Raw genomic sequence first — 20,173 nt, forward strand, 5'->3', positions numbered from 1 at the left:
GGGAGCATTTGTGCAAGATAAGAGAAACCAAAGCATTAGCTTTTAGAGCAGCTCTTAGCCACTTTGGTCAAGGAAACAGAAAAGCTGTTTAATGGTACTTTGTTGACTGTTACAAAAGAAAATACAGTTTCACATGGTAATACACCTAATGTTTCTTCTCCTCCTTCTCCTCCTTCTCCTCTTTCTCCTCCTTCTCCTCCTCCTCCTCTATTCTGTCCCTTGGATAAGGCCTCTTTATCACAGAATCAGATTCTTAGAGCTAGAGTAAACTTTATTTTACAAATCAGAATGCAGAACCAGAGTGAGTTGTCCAAGGTCATCTGGCAGCATAATGGCAGAATTGGAGCCAGTTCTCCATCTGGTATTCTTTCTACTGTCAGTACATCCTTCTAGGAAGTTCAGACCTTTAACAAAAGATGTTTAGTCTGCAGAGGCTAAAATATCAAATCCATATGCTCCTCATTCCTAAAGGGGGAAATATTAAAATGAGTAAAAAGTTAAACTCATGTATCTTGCACATTCTTTGCTGGAAATTATTCTTGAGTGAAGCTGGATAGTCTAGTTGATGTGCTAATGATAAGGAAGTTCTAAGTGAGAAAGATAATAAGTAAGAAGAGAAAATAAAAATGCTCTGGTTTTTTTTTTTAAGAATGCTTGAAGATTTTCTGTTTTTGTTTGGTTTTTGAGCATTTGACTTCATTTGAAAAGATAGGAAATCTGGAGTGAAATCTGGGAACGTTACCAAGCAACCGTTGAAGTATAGAGGAACTCTGATTTTAGATCTCCATTCTTGGTTTTCTGCATGCCATCTTTCTTAAGTTGAGTATCCTCCCTTAGTCTGAGACAGGTTTTCCTGGTTAGTAATAACTGCTTATTAATGATAGCTTTTTTCATGAATTCTCCAAGCATAGGACTCTTTTGTAGGTTTATTTGTCTCATTGTGATAAAAGATTAAATATTGCAGTGGCTAGTTTATATTTCATTGCCGTTCCTGAGGGGTTGGAAAATGTGGCCTGTCTTACTGATCCATGTTAGAGGTCAATAGGGTAACGGGAAATGTCTTCCCTCCCTTAGCATTCTGACCTTGGCCACTATTCCACTTGGGAAGAAAGAGGGAGATGAAGAGTTAGGCATTCTGATCGGTAAATACTTGACTTTTGTTTTGTTTTATTTTATCTTCTGCTAGTGGTTAGACCTTTGAAAAGTCTTTTGTTTTGTCAGGAGTTAGAATAACGTTTAGCACATAGTGCTGGATGTACTTGTCGATGGCACTTGGACTATGACTCGAAGTGCACATTTAGTTCTGCTACTTCTTCGGGTTTCTTTACTTCCTGTGATCTAAATGTATCTAATTTACTGAATCCTAAGTACAAGAGCTGTTTCAAGAATTGTAGTAACACTTTTCATTTTCCTTTAAGCTTCTCAAGTTTGTTTTTAGTAAATTTTAGTGTTGTTAATGGATTATTTTAAAGAAATGTAGTAGTTCATTAACCCATGTTCTTTCTCAAAATTAAAAAGGAACCAAGAATTCTAGAGCTCCCTTATGATTGAAATCTTTTTCAGAAAATAAGTCATTTCTAGGTCAGGATGATAGATACTTTTACTCGCTTCCCAGCTCTTGTAAGACTCCACTGAAATAACAGCATAGAAGTGCAAAAAAGAAATAAACCAGGAACAGCAAATAGAAAAGGGTGAAGAGTGAGGTTATCAATAAACAAGAGTCAAACAAATTTCTAGAAAAGATAAAGTAAATGGGAACCAGTTGATGGATGAATGGAGGAGAAGCTAAAGCCTGAAAATCAGTACCAAGAGGCTGTGAGTAGTATGGAAGCTGGTCCGCCCAGCAGGAACCCCAAAGGGGCTCCAGGCTTAGAGCAGGATTGAAGAAGGGATGGAAAACAGGGATTCTGGGTGCATTATATAGGGATAACTCAACTACTTGGCATTGCTGTAGCCTTTACAACTCAACCCCTTCCCAGTGGAAGTAGCCAGCATTTACTGTGCTGCCTGCCCTCTTCCTCCAGCATTAAAAAAAAAAGGAAAAACAAAAACTCTAGACTCTTTGACTCCAAATAAGTTGATCTCAATATTTGGGGAAATTTAATTATTTTTGTATTAGATATTGGCAGCCCTTCCTGATGTTTCAGGGACAGGAGGCAGGCCTTCCACACTTTCCTAGCATTGAACACTAAAATGAAGCCTGCCAGTTGCCCGTGCTCTTCCTTGTCTCATACTGAGTTCCCAGTTAGAATTTTAATTCCAGGGAGAGACCTAATAAGAAAATAGATTTCCTTACATGACAGCAGAGGAAACCCATAGCAGCTAGCCAAGTCCTTACACTTGGGTCACCAGTGCATGATGATCGTTAGTCATAGGAGAGGAACTTTCAGCATGAAAGAGAAAAGAAACAAAAGGAAAACCTGACCCTAGGGGAAACAGATAATCTGGGGAACAGAGGAGAATTTAAAGAAGCATTCTAACTAATATAGTCAGATCCAAGAAGATAATACATTCACAAAACCAGTACTGGGTGTGATGAGAAGGGAACAATTTGAGAATGCGAAAGAGCGCTGGAGATTAGGAGCATGATAGTCAAAAGAATACATGCCATAGAAGGATAGAAAGTAGAGTTAAAGATACTGCCCCAAAATGCAGAGCTTTAAGACACGAAGATGGAAGATACACAAGATAAGACTTGGGTGATTTCCTTATAGCCCACGTTCCCTAGAAAACTGAGCCTGAGACAGAACCATACCTGCCAATACTTTATTAGGGAGTACAATCTCAGGAAAGCAGGATGAGGAAAGGGGACTGAGAACGAGGAAGAAAGGCTGGCTGAGGTTTGTGAAAGAACTTGCTGAGGACTGGGTTTCAGAAGTCCTCTGGGAGGTTGTATAGAACTACTCCTCTGTCCAGTCCATCCGAAGGGAGTGTTGTATACAGTCAAAAGATATGTAAACAAATAATTGTAATAGGATAGAAGTACTATAATAGTTCAGTATGAGGTTGTCAGGGTCGGGGGATAGTAAGAGGAGGGAGATGATTTTTTCCTTTTTGGGTGAATCAGAGAAACCTCAGAGAGCAGTAAATGAAATTATATATTAAAGATTGTATATAAGTTAGCCAGATGGTAGAAAAGAGAACAGCTATCTAAGCAGAAAGAATAACAGGTACAGAGAAATGAGAGGGTAAAACAGCACAAGGTGTATTCCAGGACTGGTACACATAAGAGTCTCCCCCAACCCCCTACCCCACCCCCGGCCGAGCCACTGTTATCTCCCAGTTTGATTACTTTGATAGCCTCCTGACTGGTCTGCCTGCTTCTACCTTTATGGAGTCATCTATTTAAAACCGAAATCTCTGCCTCTTCTCTGCTCAGAACACTCATTAGAGAGTAAAAGCTAAGATCCCTTCAGAGGCCTTAAGTGTTAGAAAATTTCCACCTGACATGGCTCTTTCCCCCATGCCACTTTTCTCATGTCATCTCCTGCCACTCTGTTCCTTGTTTATTCCAATTCAGTCACATGGACCTTCTTGATCCTAGTTCCTAGAATAAACTGAGCATGTTTTCACCTCTGAGCCTTTGCATTTGTGTTCCCTTCGTCTGGAGTGCTTTTCCCCCCAGGCAGACACATGGCCCGCTCCCTGAATTTCTTCAGGTGTCTGCTCAAGTGTTACCTCCTTGACCACCCTGTGTATCAAAAAGTGGTCCTCTATCCCTCCAACACCGATACTCCCCTACACCTTTGTTGCTGAGTTTTGTTCCATACCACACCACCTGTTTCTTGTGTTGCTTCCCTGTGTGTTATCTATTATCCATCTCGCCCTACTAGAATGTAAACTCTGTAAAGGCAGGAACTTTGTCATTTTAATCACTGTTGTTTCCCCAATATCTAGTACAAAGTGTCTAATAATGCATGATAAGTACTCAACAAATATTTGATGGCAAGAATTGAAGCTGAATAGATGAACTGTGCGAGGGGCATGACTTTCATACAAAGGGCTTGAGACTGGGGGCACTGAAGAATCTAGGATTTTGAGAAGAGAATTAATTAGCAATATCTGATTTAGGTTTAATTTTGAAAGATCATTCTGACAGCTGCTTGCTAATTCATTAGGTTGAGTTTAACTTTGAAGAAGGGAGAACTATTAAAAGAAAGTTTCTTGGGTTAGCCTGGGTGAGAGTCGATGAGAACAAAGACTCATTTTTCTTTTCATTTCCCATAGTACAGAACATGGACTCGCACACGTAGCCTTTCTATACACACACACACACACACACATACATATATATTATAATATATATTATATATATAACTAATATAATATTTAATATTATATGTAAAAACATGTAATACAACTATAACTCATTTTCTGTGGTAAATATTTATCAATGATTATATTGTAGTATGCTTTCTGCAGAGTTCCTAAAGCTACTGAAAGGTCCCTATCTTTTATGACAATGAATATATATATGTTCATGTATAGCTGAAAAATTGTGCTCTACACTGGAATTTGACACAATATTGTAAAATGATTATAAATCAATAAAAAATGTTTAAAAAAAAGCAGATATTCAACTACCTGGTTAATTCAATTTAGCATACATTTTCTAAAGATCAATTACCTTGTGCTTATCATTTGGTGAGGAAGCTATGATAAAGAAGTATATGATTCAGTCCCTGAGCTACTTAGGGGCTTTACTTGTGAAATGAATAGAGGAAATATAATAGTATATTATAGATATAACATGAATTACTCATTTTAAAGAAGTGGACTATAGCCATTTGCAATAGCCAAATGCAAAAATCTTCAAAGTGATTAAATATTTTATTATTCAGAAGACATTGCAAAATGTTGCTAATGTTTTATTCTGAACCTGAGTTATGGCTATTTTCAAGGATATTGCAGTTTAACTTAGAGAAGATGCAAACTTAATTGTCCATGAGGCAAAATAAAGGGTAAATTAATTTAAATTGTAGCGAAAACTTTGGTTAAGAAAAAGAATAATCATCCATGCATTGTATAAATCATCAATTACACTGAATAGAATAGACAACCAACCATTAATTGTGTGTAAGGACCTTCCGTTTCCAAGAAAGCAGGTAGTTGACCCAGAGTATCTCTTGTGGTTGCTTGTTGCCGGCGGAAGACATGATTCATGGATGTTTGAGGTTCTAAATACTGCTTTAAGGAGATCTGGAAGAAAGAGCTATTAAGAGTTTGGAGACACTAAGACTGTTAAAGGGTTTGTCATTTTTAACCTAATAATAGACTACTGGTTTGAATGACTTTGTTCTGAAATATTTATTTTTCTGTTTAAATATTCATTGCTTTGAGATGGCAGAACTCAGCCTCAGGGGAAAGGTCAGGCTGGCTATTCTCTCTGAGTAATTTCAAAGAGGGTTGTGTGTATGTGTGTGTGTTGAAGACAAATGATTTGGTGGCAGGTTTACAGTATTCTTGTTGGTCAAGCTTATACCTTCCTTAGACTTGTATATATCAAATCTTGTGATTTATTTTTATTCTGAGCATGAAAGTAAAGTATATTGCATTTCCTGTTTTATTTCTATTTATCATCTGTTTGCAAGAGCTCGAAATTGCACTTAGTCCCTTCCTGCACTCCATCTCCCCTTCATGTGGCAGTAGCACAGTCAGACTTTGGGTCCTGGTCCCTCAGTTATACCCACTCGGAAAGAAGGACCCATTGTCAGGCTTGCATTTCAGTAGCTTTGCATTTTTTTAACTGGTGTTTATTCTCTTTTCTTTAGGTTCCTTATAAGGTAATTCTGTGCTTTTCAGTAATTTACATTTATGGCCACTGTGACCTTCTCATCACCTACTCCCTCCTTAATCTCTGCCCTTCTTCTAGACGTGTAGATGCTTCAGGTTATTTTCTGGAGGCACCAGCTACCACCATAATTCTCTCCTGTTCTGCCCAGCCAAAGCCTCTAAAGCAGTGTTTCTCAGTGTGGAACTTAAACCACCTGTACCCGGAGTATCAGGCCCCTACTTGAATGCACTGAATCATAATCTGTGGGGAAAGGAACTTGATTCTTTGAAAATATGTTCCCAGATTGTTACACACAGTGAAATATGGGAATCTCTGCTTTCAAGGAACCAGGTAAAAGATGAGTTTGTGGGTGTGAAAGGTTGGGTCCCTACCGCATGGGGTTAGTCATCTTACTGTTGAGACTCTAACAGGAATAGATGTGTCCCTGGACTCCTTTCTTGGAATCACATAATACTTTCCCTTAAAATTATTATTTCAGTTGATGATTGGCCTTTTATTACTGTGGTCATTATCATGCAGTCATTAAATCTGTTTTTGTGAGTTTCTTTGAGCTCCCAGCCATTTACTCAGCTGCAACCAACCAAATGAAAACTGAACTGTTGGAATTCAGCCTGAACATAAAAATTGGAGGCTACATAGAAACTTCGTGTATAGGTTTTCCCTCCCAATTTCTAATTTAACAACAGATTGTCTGTCATCTTATGGCTCTAGGTATAATTTATATTCACTGTAAAAGAGAAAATACCTTTATCTACCTTCCTTTTGCCATGGTTAAATTTAAGCATGTAGGTAAGTTGAGACTCTAGAATGAATTTCACTTTATACCTAGCAAATTGGCATCGTTTTGTCCTTGTACACGTTTATTCAGCCATTTTATTTCTTCGGGTTTTCTTCTTGGTTTATCATTCTTCTACAGTGTTGTTAAAAATTATTTTAATTGATCCTAGATGATCTTAAGTCCAATGTTCTGTCCTTATCTTTCTGCAAAAATAGTTATATAGCTCTTTTTACCCTTTGGTCACAGGCATCTGGGCCGAGGTCACAGCTTTTAGTACAAGAGCTGAGAATGACAGGCCTTTGCTTAAGTATTCTCAACTGAGAGCTTTCTGTAAACTTTTTTACAAAGGCAGGTAGAGTTTGAAATCTGATCCTATCTGAGCAAATCCCAGACAATAAAAATGATATAATTTGTAAAATACTTAAAGGCAAAAACATTTTCTTCCTATTACAAACCTAGAGAATTAATGTCTATTTTTACAGCATTAACAAAATGATAAGTGACATTGGCAATGATAAACTGGTAAGAAGATGCTCTGTCTAAGAAATGAAGTGATTCTTTTTATGGTGGTTTGAATAAAGTTAATATTGATCTGTTTCTATTGGTCATCCATCCTGAACATATATGTAATGTGGGAATTGGCAAACGTTTCTCTTAAGATAGGATTTGTAGCCTGTGATTTGTAGCACAATAGCAGATTAAGCATATAAACGGGACTCAGGATTACCAAACTGAAAAAATTAGAATGAAGTTGAAAAATAAATGGGAAGATACAAGGAAACAAAAATACCCTTCTCTCTCTGAGTTTACATAGACTTTAGTTATCCTAGCAAAATGAAGACAGTTATATTTTGGGCTATTCTTACAGTACTCTATGCTTAGATTTATTTGTAACTCAAGTGACATTGATGTAATTATTAGTTTACGTGCCTTTCTCATCTTTTAAATTTGGTCCTACAAAAGCAAAATCTTATTTTTGCACTTTTGCCTCCCCTCCCTGCCATGTTAAAACTAATATGTTGTAAATGCTTAAATGTCAATAAATAATTGATTCAAATAATACTCAGAATAATTCAATAAGAACAGAGAATATGCTTAAGAAACAATAACCATACAGACTCATTGACCCCAAGCAGTGTGACTTGTAAATAACAGGAAAAAAAAACTTTTCTTTAAAATATTGATAAAGGTGAGTAGGTTAATAGGTCCTGAATAGTGAGTATGCAGCTATAAATCTTTTAAAAAATCATACTGTTTCACTTTGTTCACTATAACTGGTTGGTTGCCAAATTCTTAAAATTCCACCACACAACATCTCGTGATTCCATTATCTTTGCCCACTACATTTGCTTAGGCCCACTTGTATTCTCCAATATATTACAAAAGCCTCCTGTTTCTGCCTTTTGATTGTTGCCCCTCTAGTACATTCTACATACTATTAACAGTATATAAGCTGTGGTTCTGTTATTCCCCTATTTTGACAGTTCTTCATTACTGAGAAATGGTAATTAAAATCATCAATATCTAACTGATTTGGATATTGGGATACTCAATACACAGGGCAAAATATAAAGGATAAGGGAGAGGTTCCAAGTAAGTCCAGTTGACTGGAAAGATGGTTAAGTCAGCAGAACTAAGGAAAAGAAGGTAACAAATGCATTTTTCAGACAGTACAGGGTTTGTAATGTCAGTGGGACCCTGAGAGTGGGAGGATCCGAGATGGGTGAGCAGTGTGCACTGGAAGACCTAGACGCCATGAAAGAGTGGTAATCGGATGGGAAGCCTGGCCCTACTTAAGAGTTTCACTTGTTCTCGTGTAATCCTCACAACTGTCTGAATAAATAACCCATTTTGCAGCTGAGGAAACAGACTAGAAAGAGTAAAAGTAATTCATCCATATCTGGGATTTGAACCAAGGTCTGCCTTTCAGGTTCATGCTCTTTCTTCTTTTTACTCAACCTCCCATGCAAGCTTAGGAGAAAGGGCATTATTCAACCTAAAAAAATACTTGGAAGTCACTCATAAGTAGGTGATTGTTGAAATTCTGGGATTGCTGTGGGAGAATGGACTGACTGATAAAAGGGTTGAGTCTTGGTCCTTGGGTTACACATTTTTCCTGTTTGGTGGGAACTATTTACTATGATGGTATATTTGAATTTAAAATTAAAACATTTAGCATATTTCACATTGTATACCAGGAGACCACAGATAATGTATTGCCTCTGTTACTCCATGTGATTTAAAGGAAAGACATCATTCTTAACTCCTGTGTTTGCAAAATCATGTATGTAAAGCACAGGCACATGAATGTTGATTCTTTTCTTTATACTAATGGCATTCTACCAGTTCTGTCTCACTAGCCCAACACTCTTCTCCAATTTGGTATTAACCCAAGATGACATTTGTTTCATTATATATTATGCTTCATTATACTCTCTACTCCAGCCAGTTTGCTGTAATGTGCATATATGTGACTTTCCATCTTAATCTTTCTTTATTTAAAAAAAAATTTAACACTTAATATTTATTAGGCATCATGTGTAATTATACATTATACAAAACAGACTGCACTCATTATAATGAAGCTTTTAATCTAATGGGAAAGATGAGACATATATCTAGATATATTAAATATAAGGCTTTGAATTTAAATGTCTTGCAAACACTACTAATGCAAGCCAAATGCTATGAAAATACAGGAGAGGAAGGAATTATTTCCAACTGGAAAGGAGGAATGCAAACACTCACTGAAGGTCTGCTAGATTAGACACTGTACTAGATACTTTGATTTTTTTATTTCATTTAACCTCACAATAAATGCTGTTATGTCCATTTTACAGCTGACAAAACTAAGGCTTAGTTTCTTGTCCAGAGTCACATAACTATCAGGTCACAGAGTCAGGATTCCATCCAGGTTTATTAGGTTCTAAAGCTTAATCTCTTTCTTTTATACCTGGGGTGAACAAACTATAGCCTGCAAACCAAATCTGGTCCACTGCCTGCTTTTCTAAGGCTCATGAAATTTTCAGTGGTTTATTTAAACTTTTTTTTTATTATTTTTAAATGGTTAGGAAAAAATCAAAAGAAGAAAATATTTCATTGTCTGTGAATTAAGTTTCCCTGGAAGACAGTCATACTCATTCATTTACACATATCTGTGGCTGCTTCTGAGTTGTAACAGGCAGAGTAGTTTGATCAAAGACCATAGGGCCTGGAAGACCTAAAATGTTACTGTCTGCTACTTTACAGAAAATGTGTGCTGACTCCTGCTTTCCACCATACTTCTTTTTTAGACTTCATGAAGACGGGATTACTTGAGTTGCTAAGTTTTTCTATATAATGAACATTCATGATAGAGGATACAGCATGAGGGAAAGACTGATCCCTACTATAGCAGTCTGGCTGTGACTTGGGAAAGCACCATATTTAGGGAATATTAAAGTCTAGATTCATTGCAACACAATTATAATTAGGAGTTGTGTCTGGTATGACTTGGGAAAAGTGGTTGAGGACCCCACTGGAGATGCCACAAGGAATAGTGACTAGCAACACCAGCTTTAGAATTGGCTTAGATTTGGATTTGAATCTGCTTATGCTGGTGATTAGCTGAGTGGTTTTTGAAAAGATACTTAACCTTTTAAAATGTCAGTTTCCTTACCTGTCAAAGGAGAATAATGGAAATACCTACCTTTTAGGGTTGTGAGAATTAAATGAGTTAATATGTATAAAGTGCTTAGAATATTGCCAGACACATAATAAACATTCATTAAATATAAGCCGCCAATACAGGTGAGGGAGGGTCTGGAGGAGTTTAGAATGTATTTAGTAGGCAGCTTGTGTACCTCTCTGTCACCAGCTGTACTAATTCATATTGCTCTTTGAAATTTTGTGTGTGTTTACAGTAGCCTCCCTAATTTGATTGTAAACTCCTAAGAGGCAGATTTCTAACTTTTGTTATAAGGTCTTCAGTGCCTACAACAGTTGTGGATGTGGACCCATAGTAGATATTTAGTTCATGTCTTAGAATTGAGATAGAATTTCAAGTATCTCTCCCCATTTCCTTTTCAGCTAGTTGATCATTCTCAAAAACTTCTTTAGTGGATTTTTTTTTTCTTTGCTAGCTGATTTCCATACTTCTATAATTAGTTGTTTATGTATGTACTTTGTTTTCTTAAATACTGTTCCCATAAATATATGGTCATTAAGGTTTGGTTTTTTTCACATGACATTCATTATAGTGGCATCCAGTAGGGTTTTAATATTTTGCTAAGTTGTGAAAGTCTGGTCCCATGATCTACCTGGTGCTTGTAGTGGTTGAGAACTAATTTTATTGAGGGTATAGGGTTTTAGTCACTTCACATTTTATCTTACCAATTCTTCACAACAATATAATATTATTAACATTACTTATTTTACAGATTAAAAAACTGGAGCACAGAGAAAGTAGGTAGTAACATATTTAAGTTTTTACAGCTGTATTAAGTGGCAGAGCTGAGATTCAAATTATGTTCTAACCATACATTCCAGCATTGCTTTTTGTAAAATATGAAATGTTGGGTCTCAGATGGATTTGATAATATTTTAGGTAGTGTCTAAGTAGTGGAATAAACAAGAGAATAGGGTGGAATTATGAGGGAATAGGGAGAAATGGGTTGAAATTTTAAATGGAGTAGTCAGGGTAGTTGACCTTTAAGCAAAGATGTGAGGGAGGTGCACAAGTCACAAACACTGGAATACCTACAGCGCAGTGTTGCGCTGGACACTGAGGGGTGCAAGGCAGAATAAACAGTGGTCCTGCTTTCAGAGAACTTTCATCTTAATGGGATACACTGATGAGAACTGAAAGGTAACTGTAGTTTATTTTTCCTCTCGTGTTCACATAAAACCTTAATTTATATTCTAGGGAAGAAAAGAGTTATAGATAAATCTGTATTAGATTCTTGTTAGGTGAGGTAGAAATTTTATTTGCATAGTATTCTTTATTGTTTATTTTTCAATCTTGTGGAAGATAAAGTTTATAGACTGCTAAATTAGGAGAAAGGGAAATTGTATCTAGTTTTGTGGACTACGAGAAAAAGTTAATTCATTTTCTCAGATGAGATATACTTAAGCTACTTAGCCTATGATATTAAAAACAACATTTTCATATAAACATAGAGGTAAATTTCACCTAGAAATAATCATTTGTGGACTGTTGTCTCATATTTTGTCTGGGAGCTATATAATACTTCTTTTCTGAATTTATAACTTTAGAATACAGCTTGGAAATTTAATAGAATCTGAAACCATTTAACATCTTTTACTTATAATAATGTATACCTGGGGAAGTGTTTAGACATTGCAGAGTATATGAGCTAAAATGCAAAGTCACTCCCAGTTTCATTCCTTTAGTATATAAACAATGTTTTTTGATAACAAAAAAAGCTAATTCCTGAAAGTAACAAAATAACTACCAAGAATTTCTTCTTGAACTCCTAACGGAGGTTTGCATTTCCCTTTTTAGGGGAAAGTATTACAGCCTCTGCTTGTCTGCATTTCTTTGAAACATATAGTGCCAGGGCCACAGTGAATCCTGTAAAATGTTTCTACCTTTCTTCTCCCATCTGTCACTGCTAATTGACAGGTTTATCCAGTTGACTGAGCCAGCCTTCTCGAGACTGCCTCTGGGAGAATGAATATTGTGCCTTGTGTGCCGGAGCAACATCCCCAGCAGGGTTGAGTTGGAGGATGGAGGCTGGAGAGAAAGAGCAGTGTCTGAGAGAAGCAAAGTGGGAGCATCGGAAGTCCCCTTGGCCGTGTTGATCATAACTGGGAAACAGTGTCTTTCAGCCTTTACCGATTATTTAGTAGACCCTATCTGTGTCTCTGAGAGTGTATCTGTGCCTGGAGTTGGAGTGAAGATCTCTGGAGACCTTCAGTGCTCTTATTCTCTTTCATTCACCAATCCACCTGAAATTGAATTTTCTCTGTCATGTCTGTCTTCAAGCCAGTAAGTCCTGTGACGGCTTCTGAAGCAGTATGCTTCGTGTGGGTGGGTGGGTAGGTAGATAGATACATAGATAGCACTGAATAATTTGAAAGAGAAAGGAGAGAATTATTGTATTTCCTTCTTAGGACAGCCAGAATAGCTAAGGAGAAATCATCTAGAATACCCTGAGCTTGAGGTCATGAAAAGAACTTATATAGCGATGAGTGACAAGGGTATTTTTTCCCTGAAAAATTATGAGTAAAAATTAAAGGTCTTCCCAGCATAATTTTTTTTAATTGAAGTACAGTCTGTTGCAGTGTGTTGATCTCTGGTGTATAGCACAATGTCCCAGTCATGTGTATACATACATATATTTATTTTTATATTTTTTTCCATTAAAGATTATTATAAGATATTGAACATAGTTCCCTGTACTATACAAAAGAAACTTTTTAAAAATCTATTTTTATATATGGTGGCTAACATTTGTAAATCTCAAACTCCCAAATTTATCCCCTCCCACCCCCTTTCCCTGGTAAACATAAGATTGTTTACCAAGTCTGTCTGTTTCTGTTTTGTAGATGAGTTCATAGTGGCCTTTTTTTTTTTTTTTTAAAGATTCCACATATGGTATTTTTCTTTCTCCTGGCTTGCTTCACTTAGAATGACAATCTCTAGGTCCATACATTTTGCTGCACATGGCATTATTTTATTCTTTTTTATGGTAGAGTAGTATTCCATCGTGTAAATATACTACAACTTCTTTATCTAGTCATCTGTTGGTGGACATTTAGGTTGATTCCATATCTTGGCTATTGTATATAGTGCTGCTATGAACATTTGAGGTGCATGTATCTTTTCACATTAGAGTTCCCTCCAGATATATACCCATAAGTAGGATTTCTGGATCATATAAGAACTAAATAAAGGGAAGATTTTTATGTAAAGCAATCCTTAGTATCATGTAGGTATGATTCTTAGACATTGGAAACAGCTGAATTTAGATGCTGTATAACTTTAAAATTAAAGGCTTACGAATTTTTATCTCCAGATAATGTCACTACCATTTTCTTAAGAATAGCACAGTAATTCAGTGTTTTAGCATATTGGCTTATTCTTACTGGTTACATTTTTTTCATCATTCTCTTTTATATTAAAAAAGTACTTTGTAGGCTTTATTATAAAAGTGTTATATGCTAATCAGCATGAGGAAACTTTAGGGAATTTTGAATAGATGTGTTCACTATTTTGATTGTGGTGGTGATTTCATGAGTATACATATATATGTCAAAACTTACCAAATTGTACACTGTGAATAAATAGGTGCAGTTTACTGTACAGTTATCCCTTGGTATCCACAGAGGATTGGTTCCAGGACCCCCTGCAGATACCAAAATCCACGGATGCTCAAGTCCCTTAAATATAGAGCTGTAGTATTTGCATATAACCATACACATCCTTCCATACACTTTAAATCATTTCTAGATTACTAATAATACCTAATACAATGTAAATGCTGTGTAAATAGTTGCTGGACTATGGCAAATTCAAGTTTTACTTTCTGGAATTTTTTTCCCTAATATTTTTCCTTCTGTGGTTATTTGAATCCATAATGCAGAACCCATGGATAGGAAGGACCAACTGTTTATGTCAATTATATATCAGTAAAACTTTGTTGACTTGGTGACTGAAAAATTGGATTTATTTTGCTGTTAATATGTATTTTGATTTGTTAGTGAGATTAAACATGTTTATCATACAGCCATTTGTATTTCATCTTCTGTGAATTTCATTATATTCTTTGCTTCTTTTTCTGTTGTGTGTGTTTCTTATCAACTTGTATAACTTACTCCTACTCCTGCCTTGGTGTTGATAACCAGTATGTCTATCTTACCTGTTGCAGGTGTTTCCCTCAGTTGGCTTTTCTTTTGAATTTGAAGCCCATTTCTCCCCCTCTCTTTTCATCTCTTCCCTTCCTCCCTCACTTCTTTCCTTCCTAACTTTATACCCAAATCTTTTTATTTTTTTTTCCCTTTTTGATTTTTTGATTTCCTGTCTTACTTAAGAATCCCCCCCACACTGGTTATACTCCCAAGATTTCTTATGTTTTCATAGTTTTAGTTTTTAGATTTTACTCCCTTTTTTTGGAATGGAGCATGAGTATTTTCTTTCTGGTGGGTAGCCAGCTTTTACAAATACCATATGATAAATAAGCCATCCCTCCCACACACACTGAACTGAAATGCCACCTTTATCTTCTGTTAAGTTTCCATATAAATTTGAATCTGTTCTAGGATTATCAGTGTTCCATTAATGACTTTGTATATTCTTACTGTTTTAATTACAGTAGTTTTATGGCAAGTTGTGATATATGATAGAGCGTGCTCCCTTCATAGTCTTTCCTCTTCCAAACTTTCTTAGTAATTTTTCATATGAAAATTTAAAAAGTATTTGCTCCTTTTTCCTTAGACATAGTTTGCTTCTGCTTGGAAATTATATTAGGTATACGTTTCACTTTGCGAAGAATTAATCTTTTTACATTTAATATTCCTCCAGAAACAAAATACATCTTTCTGTTTATTCAGGTCTTATTTTATATTATATATTGTATGTTTTATATTATAAATTCTGTTATTCTTTTGAATGACTGGTTATTGCCGGTTTTAAAATAGTTATGTATAAATCTGACATATATTTATTATTAGATCTACTTGTTTGTAATTAATTATTTTGGCTTTTCTAAGTATATAGCCATATTTGTAAGGATAACTTGTCTGTTTTTATTATTTTTAACTCCATTCCATTTTATTGTCTTATATTCTGATTTTTAATAATAGTGACAATTATTTCACAGTTTAAAATGATGTTGGCTGATGGTTTTTAATGTTTTATTTTTCTTTTGTTATAATTAACATGTAATAACATACTTACCAAGTGTTCAACTGAATGAATTTTAACAGTATGATACCATCATCTGTAATAACAAATTATATCAAACATTTCCATCATCTTAGAATGTTTCATACTACGAAATATCCGTCAACACTATCCTCCCCCAACCCCAACAAAAAAAGAGACAACTTTCTTACTTCTGATACCATAGATTAGTTTTTTCCTGTTCTTATACTTAATATGAATGGAATTATATAGTATGTGTCTGGCTTCTTTCCTTCAACACAATGTTAAGATTCATCCATGTTGTAAGTTAGTTTGTTCTTTTTTCTGCTCTGTAGCATTCCATTTTATGAAAAGAGCACAATTTGTTTTTCCATTCTCCTATTGATTTCAGCACAATTATTTTCAGTTTGGAGCTATTATGAATAAGGCTCCCATGAACATTCTTGTACAAGTGTTTTTGTACAATATATACACACATGCTTTTATTTCTTTTAGGTAAATATAAGGAATATTTTAACTTTATAAAAAAGGGAAACTTCAGAACAGTTCTACAAACTGGATATACCGTTTTACACTTTGATAATTGGTATATGAAAGTTCTTGTTCCACATCCTTATCAACACTTGATTTTTTCAGTCTTTTAGCCATTCTAGTGGGTATGAAATGGTTATCTCATTTGGTTTTAATTCCATGTCCCTGATGACTAATTTTGTTGAACCACTACTTCATGTATTTCCTGACCATTAGTATCTTTTTGTGAGAAGTTATTGTAAAGTCATTAGCCATTTTTAAAATATGCTTTGTTCTTTTTATTATGCTTTGTGACAGATCTTTATAGATTCTGGATATATGTCCTTTATCATATATGTGTACTGTGAATACTGTCTCCCAGTCTCTGTCTTAACCTTTTTATTATCTTAATGGTACCTTTTAAGGAATAGCTTTTTAAAAATTTTTGATGAAACCTAGTTTATCAGTTTTTTCTTTAATAGATTATTTTTTATGTCCCCAAAAATTTTTGCTTTATTGCAAAGTTGTGAAGATTTTCCTATTTTTTTTCCTAGGAGTTTTATAGTTTTAGCTCTTACATTTAGGTCTATTATCTCTTTCAAGTTAACTTTCACACATGCAGGTTAAGAGTTGAGGTTTATTTTTTTCCATTGGATATTCAGTTTTTCGCTTATTATAAAGACTTTCCTTTCCCCCATTGAATTGACTTAATGCCTTAGTATTCACTATAAGTATATATGTCTCTCTCTGGATTCTTTTCTGTCTCATTTATCTACTTGTCTGTCTTTAAGGCAGTATTTCACTGTTTTGATTACCATTGCTTTATAAGAAATCTTGAAATCAGGTAGTGTAAGTCCTCCAATTTTTGTTCTTTTAAAAAATTGTTTTGGTCCTTTTCATTTCTACAAAAATTTTAATAACAGCTTGTCAATTTATGCAGAAACACCTGCTGAGATTTTGATTGGGTTTGCGGGGTTTAGGGTGCATGTCATCTTAAGAATATCCAGTTTTCCAATCCATGATCACATATTTTTCTATTTATAACAGCCTTTATAGATTTGTTCCATTTTATTTAATGCAGATTGTGGTAATGATGGTTGAACCTTCCTTTGAAAATATTGTGAGATCTTTTTCAGCTTTGGATTCATTTTGTTTGAGATAGTATGAGTTTAATGACCATCAAGTTAATCTTGAAAACCTGGGGTAATGTTTAGAAAATGCTGCTGAAAGTTCAGTTTCCTGAGCTCTCAGTGGTTAGAGAATCCCTTCTTAAACTGAGGGAAAAGAAGGATAACTGGGACTGAGAGAGAAAGAGGAATAATTACTTCCTTGTTTGAAGGAAGTGATGCTCATGACTAAGAGTAAACCAGTGACGTAAACCCAGATTCTCTTTGATCCCTAATGATTTGTTGTCTAAAATATGAGGGAGAAAGCTTATCAAAGTGCTAACATTTGAAGCACTTCTAAAAGGACAGTGGCCTAAGATGTTGTAGACGCGTGTATCTGAACTTAGAACAGAAGTAAGAGAGGGGATATGGAACCAAAATGGCTTCTAATTCCCTCCAGTTACTGCATCTACTTTATTGGTATTTCAAATATCACACTGGATCCCAAGTAAGCAGCTGGGAATGGATGTCATATGGAGAGGTATCCTGCTGTGTTGCTGGCCTTGTAAAACCAGCAGTAGTTATGGAAAACTCAAGTTTTTTTGTCCAAGGAATTTTTTTTTGTCTATTTCTAATATTTCTAATTTAAGGAAAGGGTTTTTTGTTTGTTTTTTATTAACCTAGTAGCCAAGACTTAAATAAATCTCTTCCTTGAAATCCAAAGACCAAGTTTTTTAATAATACACTTTTTCCTGAACTCTATGTTCTTAAAATCTAGTGATCTGTATTGTCAGGTTTTGAGAATTTAATTTATAATATTCTCTCTATTGCTATGAATTGTGATTTAATGAAATTGATTTGGTTCCTCCTAAGAATCACTAAAGGAACAGAGAGTGTTCTAAAGAACACTAATGTCCCAAACTAATTTCAGCTCTTGTAACTTAACTTCTGTGAGAAATGTCCTGGCATTTAAAAAAATTTTGGTTTAAATGAAAAGTTTTGGCCCTTTGGTAACTAGTCAACTTTAATATGGTCACAGACGTGTCTAGAAACCACAGATTGACTGAAGTGGGGTGTGTGTTTGTGTCTCCATACGTACATGTATATGTTGTACACCTATAGCAATACTTCCCCTAATCCTGAGGCAGTAAGTGTTCCATTTTTCCTGGGCAGTGAGAGAATTTTGTTTGCTCACCTTTTAAAAAAAATTATATAACGAGAATTTAAAGTCACTTTTTCTCCTATTTTCTCTTTCTCTATTTGCTCTAGGGTAACCAGGAGCCAACAACAACTCCTGACGCAATGGTTCAGCCTTTTACTACCATCCCGTTTCCACCACCTCCACAGAATGGAATTCCCACAGAATATGGAGTGCCACACACTCAGGACTACGCCGGCCAGACCAGTGAGCATAACCTGACACTCTATGGGAGCACACAAGCCCATGGAGAGCAGAGTAGCAACTCACCCAGCACACAGAACGGATCTCTTACGGTATGTGAGTGTTGGGGTGGCAGATGGAAGGAGTCATGCCATCGTGTTGAAATCTTCTTAATCATCCCACCAGAAAACCCTTTGAGTTAGTTTAGCATATACATTACATTAAGTAGCACTTACGTAATTTCAGTTCTACTCCAAGCATTGTAATTAGAAGATAAGGATTTAGAATAAAACTCAGTCATTGCCCAGGAGCTTACAGTCTAGAGATGGGGCAGACAGTGTAATAAGGTCGTAAGTTCAATGATGAGAGTTAACCTAGCAGTATGCTGTTCTTTTCAATTTCAAGGTAACCTTCATTTTGCAAAACCTCATGGTCCCTTGAGACCTGTCTTCATCGTACACAGTCTCAGCAGCATCCTGTACATCGTCTCCTCCCTCCTCCTTGAAATACTTAGCTGTTGGCTTTCACGACACTCCATTTTCCTCCTAAGCACTGGAAGTTCCTTCTTAGTCTCCTTTGCTGGTTGCTTTTTCTCTGTTCAGCTTTTAATTGTTGCGGTACTCCAGGGCTGGGTCCTAGAACCCCTTTCCCTCTTATTTTATATCCTTTCTCTGTCGTATAATTATACTACTAAACTTACTAGCTGCTCAAACAAAACATACAAGTCATTGTTTATTTCTTCATCTCTACATCCAGTCCATTAGCAAGTCTTGGTCACCATAACTCTAGAACATTTTCTCTCCTCAACAATAGGTGTATATCACATCATACAGGAAATCATATTGTTTGTGGGATTGTGTGGTATATTTCCTAAGAAAAAAACGTTCTGTACTCGACTTAGAAAGATCTTTCTCTAGTTTTTAGTAGTTTTTTTGCCTTTCCTATATCAGATTATCAGAAGGAGAGCTGTACTCAGCTTTTAAGCCTCTTGATAAGATTTACTTCCCATTAAAGAGCCTTATAATGAAAGCTTTTGCTGCATGAGGATGGATTTTAACCTGCAAATACTTTCCATTTTCTTTTATTAGATGTTGGATCAGAAAGAAAGAAAATCCATTCTTTCCTTGAAAATGTTATCTTCTCAGTGTCAGTTATATATAAGCACATAATTTTATACTCCATAAATAATAGACTATAATAGACAATTTATTTGGAAAGTCTAGGCATGATGGGTAACAAATGAGGCTTTCCATAGCATTTGTTCTAGAATCATGAATATACTGGCTGCTGTATTGGCTGCATTTCCAAATAACTTTCAAATGATTATGAACTCACAGACTTACCAGAACCACTGGTAAAGAAGGGAAAAGAAGGAATAAAATATAAATCTGAGGCTTTATCAAGGTATTTTAATTACTGAATCTATTTCCTTACTAGTTATCAGTCTTTTCTTTTTTCCTTCTTTTATTTGTTTTCTGTTTCTTGCTAAATCAGTTCTGGTAATTGATATTTTTCTAGGAATTTTTCTGTTTCATCTCAATTAGCTGTTTTGTTGGTATAAAGTTATTCATAATAATAATCCCACCAATCCTTTTAATTTCCATAGCATCAGTAGTGATACCGTTCTTTCATTCTTGATTTTGGAAATTATGTCTTCTCTTTTTTTCTTGATCAACCTAGCTAAGGTTTATTGATTTTGCAGCTTTTTCCTGAAAACCAGCTTTTGATTTCATGGATT

General features: G+C 35.4%; 1 protein-coding gene across 20 annotated transcripts in view; it reads left to right on the top strand.

Annotated features, from left to right (window-relative positions):
• Nucleotides 1–20,173, top strand: part of RBFOX2 (RNA binding fox-1 homolog 2) — a 238,749-nt gene that overhangs the window by 168,251 nt on the left and 50,325 nt on the right. For 19 of the 20 annotated variants that reach the window (XR_010383117.1, XM_064491510.1, XM_064491511.1 and 16 more), the window contains one exon: nt 18,324–18,548. Coding sequence is in view for 19 of the 20 variants with exons in the window: in XM_064491510.1 (XP_064347580.1) it covers nt 18,324–18,548 (225 nt within the window). In the remaining variant the exon portion in view is untranslated. Of the gene's footprint in view, nt 1–12,040; nt 12,562–18,323; nt 18,549–20,173 lie in introns of those variants that run through there. The other variant, XM_031463183.2, reaches the window with a different exon arrangement.

Source organism: Camelus dromedarius, chromosome 11 (assembly GCF_036321535.1).
Source record: "Camelus dromedarius isolate mCamDro1 chromosome 11, mCamDro1.pat, whole genome shotgun sequence".
Taxonomy (NCBI): Eukaryota; Metazoa; Chordata; class Mammalia; order Artiodactyla; family Camelidae; genus Camelus; species Camelus dromedarius.